The following is a 6,000-nucleotide window of genomic DNA, read 5'->3' on the forward strand; positions in this document are numbered from 1 at the left end:
CCAGAGAGATGAGTGGCAGACCACCACACACCCAGGAAGGCGTCACCTCTCACACCGGCGAGTCCTCGCACCTGCCGAGAGCTGCGACAGCACCGGGTGCCCAGCTCACGTCCCGCTCACTCCCGCTTCGTCAGGTCGTCTTAAACTCCCGTCCTTCGTCACCCCATCCCTCCCTTCCCTTTTTACCCCTCTGCTTCGACCACCCTACCATCGTTCAACTTCCAACACATACACCTCACTACAACGTTCGTCTTTTAGTAATGTCTGTCGACCAGATCACCTACTAGGCGCAACGCGTCTAGTCTCCGTTCATCCATCAGAACCAAATTGATCTACACGGTCAAGTCGCTCCTTCCTTGCCTTATCTAAAGCAGGCAGGCTCCGGCTTCCATCGATACACAGACAACAGTATTCACACCGATTCATCATCATTCACTGCGACGCATCGCATGCGATTTATCGCGTCGACTTCGCTTTTACTTGACCATACCCTCGACTCCGAGTCACCGCTATTCCGATACCCGCAGACACCCCTATTTCGGTCCGGCGCGACTTCCAACTCCTGTGACATCATTTAGTCACGTTAACCTCCGGAATCCAACGGCTCCATCACAACAACTTGATTACGGCGCGATCCCGGCGATAAGCTCCCTGCATCGCCAGAACAATAGTTGGAGCGCTCGCGATCTACACATCCGTTGCGCGCCACTACAGAATATATCCCAACCAACATCCATCCCATCTCGGTCTCCCAGGCCGAACCTCAATCATCCAAGATGAAGGTGCGCATAACTTGCTGCAGCAGGCATGCTCCTTTGCAGCAGTCCATGACACCTGCTAACCCAGCTCGCAGTATCTCCCACTGCAAGATTTCGACGCCGTCACTGGCGCTCTAAACTTCAACACACCGGATTGCAACGTGACTGGCGGATGCGACCTCTATACGACCAAATCCACAGGTTCCGATAAGAAGCTTTACAAGAACATCGACAAAGACCTTAGTTCACAACATGCCGCGCTCCTCAAATTGGGCGCAAGCCTTTCACCGCCAGACCGCGAAGCCATGCTGGCAACATCTCCCAACATGCAAATGTTCTCACACTCGAGCGCGTTTGGCCCCTTATCAGAGCTCGCGAGTCGCCGGACATTTGCTTATCTGATTGCGACACTGAACGCGAGTCATCAACACTACGATTTCTCGCACGTTTTGAGGCCAGGCGACTTCAAGAAAGAAAGAAACCTGCGGAGAGTGATGGGGAATCTCGACTCAATCCTACAAAATGTCAGACCGCATGTTGAGGCACGGCCGGTCGAGCAGGCCACGTCTTCGGAGACCAAGCCGGTGTGGGGCCCACAATGCTGGTCCAAAATTGATAAGGAGATGCGCCTTAACGAATGCACAGTCTTCAGCTACAATCCGGACGTCGATCCTTTTGAGGAAGATGAGTCTGCAATCTGGGCTGCTCACTACTTCTTTTTCAACCGCGCGTTGAAGCGAGTCGCCTACCTCTACGTGCGCGTTGTCCCGGTCGTATCGTCCCAATCGCCGCGACTGCAACCGGCGCTTCCGGGTTCCGTCAAGCGGACGCGGAGTACCCAATTTGATGCACTGGCCGGCAACAAGCGCGCAAAATACTGGCTAGGAGACCGCGACGCCGAGGTTGTGGCACCGTACGAAGATGACGAAGAACAAAGCGATGGCTTCCTCTGGAATCGGGGTGCCGATGGCGATCTGGTTCCGTTCTCTGATGACGACTACACCGAGGAGCGCTTCTACTACGACGAAGAGGACGATGATGAGAGCCTGTCTGACCGGAAGAGCCCGGTACGGCGGATGAGTGAGGACGTCGTGGCCCACATGGAGATCTAAAGAGGGCCACTCCACACTGGCGCATGACCTCTTCTCGCTACCCCGTTTCATCGCTGTGAGAGCGGATGCGTCTCTCGTTTCTCTGAGTTTATCAGCTGATGCTATCAGAGCCATGATGACGAAATGGGTCACTGATTCAACACCACTTATCGGCTCCGCACAACCGCTGAGTCACGACTACTCCTCTGCTGTGGAGTTGTCACGATTGTTTCGCAACATGGGCACACTTCAACGGCCCAGATTCAATGAGTCTACTTTTACATTATTTTTATTGACTACTTTTGCAGTTTGTTTCTCGTATTTTCTTCTCTGTGCTTTTCCTTGTCCTCGGACTTGTACGCTGGCGACTAGTTTTGCATGTTAGTTTTTGCACTTCTTTCCTACGGTTACGAATGGCGGCGGCGATACCCTCATGCTTTCTCGCCAGGTGGCGCTGGCTAGGAAATAGTACCAAACGGAGGGTTTAAGGGTAACATGGTGCATGCGGTTATCGGTCCTGGATGGCAGACAGGATCCGAACGGAGCGGCCGCGGGTGACAAATGGATCAAATTAGGAGTTTTCTGGTTTTGTGAGGTTCCTACAACGGTCGTGTGGCAACGACTTGTTTAGCGACCGGGACTGATGTTGGAGTTGGGCTTCGAAGGGGCACATGCCAAAGGGAATGTTGTGCGATTGTTCTGGTTTACCGTAGTCTACATCGCGATGAATACGCAGTAGTAGTACGCAATGATGAAATGAGTAAAGCTCGTACACTTCTATGTCTGGACGTAAGCCAATTTGTCTCAGTATTTTCCTCCTTGCCATACGTTGCCTGCCATTTGCTGCTCCTTGACCAGGAGAGCACGCGGAGCTCAATACAGATATGGGTTCCTGGGATCTAGAGCAAAGCACGTTGAGAGACAACACGGCGATTATGCGAGCGATTGTAAATCTGTAAGTCAGACTCTTGGCTACTTGCCGTTCAACAGATAATTGTTTTGAGAATGACAAGGCGAGGTAAATCATTTGTCATGTTGGGAAGCTATCATGACTCCTTTGTCTAGGACTGCATAATTCCGAGGATATGCCAGGTTCACTGCGTAGTATCTTCCGTCTCCAACGGCTTCTGCGCATACACGTTGTAACTAAAGAGTCCATTAGTAACCACCATGACGAAGAAAGACAAAAAAGAAAAAAAGAAAAGGAAAAAAACTCACATATCAAACATGGCATGAAAGGCCCCGAAAGCGCCCGTCTTCAACTCCCTCCTCACAGCCGCAGTCTCCACCAGGATCTCCTCCTGCGTCCGCCCCAACAGCTCCGAGAACAACTTGAGCGAGAGCGCCTCGAGGCCGTCGATGGTGAGGATCAGGTTCATCATGCCCAGGTCCTTGTAGAACTGGTCTTTTGCCCAGGGGCCCAGGGGCGCCTTGACGCGGCGGGCGTGGACCGTCTCCGAGGGGAAGCCGCCCTGTCGCAAGAGGGAGGCGAGCGTCGGCGCCACGTCGGTGTCGCGGCCCATTCCTTTGCAGGCGCGGGCGAAGCCGGCCATCCAGCGGGCGGTGGCGGAGTCTTGGGAGAAGGTGTCGTCGTCGGAGTAGAATTGCGTGTTTACGTCTTGGAATTCGACCCAGCCTCCTGGGTTTAGGTGGCTGTTTGTTTGTTTTGTGGTGTTAGTCAGGTCTCTCTCCGCTGCCACCTGGTTCGTACATTACTCCAGGAAAAGGGGGGCTTTCCAACCACCCCAAGGGCGAGAGGACGGGAGGATGGGAGGACGGGAAGAAAGGGACGAGGAAAGACGTACTCGAATATGTTCTTGATCAGGCCGGGCCAGTCCTTGATGGAGGCGACCATGTACCGGCACATGATGAAGTCGTATTTCCTGTTCCCGACCCACGGGCTTTCGACGTCGTCAATTTCGAATTTGACGTTTGGAGGGACCCTTTTTTTTGGATTATGTTAGTAAAAGTGGGCGCTTACACTCTCTCATAATCATGAGGTCTTGATGCTGAGTACTAGGGGAGGATGGGTAAGAGGATATCATACCATTCTGGCTGGATGGGACTCAGATCAATGCCGAGAACCTGAACTTCCTCGTCAGTAAGGCTACCACGAAGTTTACCACCGAGTGGTGAAAGACTTGGTCGAAGTAGACCAGGTACTATACCTCTGCGTTCTCAAAGATGTCGCCCATTTCCACGGCCCCTAAACACGAAGGTGCAAAACTTAGCAAGCAGATCTCAATGACGACCCTCGGAACGGAGAAGAGGAGAGGAGGGGTGTTCACGACATACACAGTCCGGTCCCAGTCCCGATATCGAGGATCCTCTGCACCTTTTCCTTCTTCAGCGGCGCGTTATACAGCCTGCTCCCAATCGCCTTGACCATCATCGCATGGGCCAGATCGAGCCTATCCATCTCAGACTAGAAAGAAGTCAGCTGACGGTTCTTGTTGGCTATATGGATGAATACGGGGGTAGCTTTCTCAGTACCTCATCATTAGGGAACTTATACGCTACGCATCAAACCTTCAGTTAGAATACCATGTGCAAGCGACTAAAAGTGGCGGAAAAGATGGAAAAAAAAAGAATAACTGACACCCTGGTCGGAAAGCATGATAGCGACGTCCGTATTCGATGGGGTAATCTACGACGCTCGAGGATAACGAGGCGGTATAACTCGAGCTAAACCAGAGGGGAAGCTTCGTTTAGTAAAGGCAAAAAGGGGTAGCCCAGTTGAAACGAGCTGCAGAAGAGGCACCAAGATGATACGCACATGCGGTCATCAGCTGTAGAAGAACCCTCTGTGAACTAAAGCCCCAATATCAGCTTCCATGTTCATTCTTATGATTGGGCGGAAAACCAATGGTGAGCATTGTTCAGAATCAAGAGAAGAAAACGGACGTTGCCTTCATCCTCATCAGGTTCGAGAGGCGCCGGTGCCGGGCTCGGCGGGTTGTTGTCGTTGGTTACCGGAGCTGGCGCTGCCGCCGCCGCCGCCGGCACAGGAGCATCACCAGCCGGAGCCGTTCCCGGTGCGGGGCTAGCAGCAGTGGTAGCTAACGGGACGGTGGAAGAAGGCTCAGCCATGATTGTGCGATTCCCTGTTGCTACGGATGGTCTTGGCTTGTAACAACGAAAAAAGAAATGGGCTCGTTCCCGCCTATGTGCGAGTCGTCCTGGGGGCGTGAGTTCTGGACTTCTAAAGTGCCCCACAAGCGTGGCGGCGGAGAGCACCGTTTTGTAGACTTGTACTCCGTAGTGGGAACGAATCCCCATTAATTCGCGGAACATGGGGGAGGCTGTGGCTTCGTACACTAGTCCATAGAAAACGCTCCGCCGCTCCGCGACATCCCTCGGTGTATTGAGTCTTTCGTCCTGTCTGGCGTTGCAGAACTTACCGATGGAGACAGACGTCCGGTACTGGCAATTCGTCAGTGTAACCCTCCCCCAGCGGTCCAAACGGGCTCAACGAAGCTGGGGCCAATGGGATTCGATCGCTTCAGGTCACCCCCGGCCTGCCAGTCGACGATTGCATGATTAGCACCATGTCGAAGACTATCAAGTCTGCGGACAGGGCCCACCATCCCCCCCTGCCTTGGCAACCGCTAGTATCTACTGTGTAAGGGTCAATTAATTGTCCTTTGACTTACCAAATCTCAATCCCAAGCCATGATTTAACAGTATTGAGAGAAGAAATATGAGAGAAGCATGTTTTGTATTGTTGACCGCTTTTGCGTATCTAACTAAGAATGCTTCCAGGCTCGTCTTCCGCTGCCCAAGTGAACTGTCAAGAGTCCATCAAGGATCCTATTATCCAAAGAAAACGATGCCAAAGACTACCTAAGGGCCCTTGGTCGAGACGGCTCAAGAAATGAACAAAATCCTATCCCATCTTTGGGAAGAGTGGTATCAAAACATGGAGCGCGAGGCACGAGTGTGTAGAAACAAAAAGGTAGAACCAAACAGAGCAACCCGGGCTCGGCTGTGTGCCGTATTTCCCCTCGGTACAACCATGACCAGGTGACAGATTTCTTGCGTGACAATAAGACGAACAGACGCTATATGGTTGTTGTAATTTTCTCCATACTTGATAGAGAGGTCGTGATCTTCATTCAGGTCGTGGCTTCGCGCCGGCGCGGCTTGGGCAA

At 52.6% G+C, this 6,000-nt stretch overlaps 2 protein-coding genes across 2 annotated transcripts; one reads left to right on the forward strand and one right to left on the reverse strand.

Annotated features, from left to right (window-relative positions):
* Window positions 1-776: 776 nt before the first annotated feature.
* CCOS01_08805 (uncharacterized protein) lies at window positions 777-1,870 on the forward strand (the record flags this gene model as incomplete). The annotated part of the gene is made up of 2 exons (XM_060456966.1): window positions 777-782; window positions 854-1,870. The coding sequence occupies 2 exons, from the start codon at window positions 777-779 to the stop codon at window positions 1,868-1,870; spliced, it is 1,023 nt and encodes a 340-aa protein (XP_060313240.1).
* Window positions 1,871-2,943: 1,073 nt separating this feature from the next.
* Window positions 2,944-5,143, reverse strand: CCOS01_08806 (methyltransferase; the record flags this gene model as incomplete). The annotated part of the gene is made up of 10 exons (XM_060456967.1): window positions 2,944-2,995; window positions 3,068-3,502; window positions 3,655-3,792; window positions 3,897-3,934; window positions 4,018-4,055; window positions 4,145-4,274; window positions 4,343-4,365; window positions 4,449-4,534; window positions 4,626-4,660; window positions 4,754-5,143. The coding sequence occupies 10 exons, from the start codon at window positions 5,141-5,143 to the stop codon at window positions 2,944-2,946; spliced, it is 1,365 nt and encodes a 454-aa protein (XP_060313241.1).
* Window positions 5,144-6,000: the final 857 nt, after the last annotated feature.

The sequence above is a fragment of the Colletotrichum costaricense genome (genome assembly GCF_030867565.1).
Source record: "Colletotrichum costaricense strain IMI 309622 chromosome Unknown Scaffold_8.1, whole genome shotgun sequence".
In the NCBI taxonomy this organism is placed as follows: Eukaryota; Fungi; Ascomycota; class Sordariomycetes; order Glomerellales; family Glomerellaceae; genus Colletotrichum; species Colletotrichum costaricense.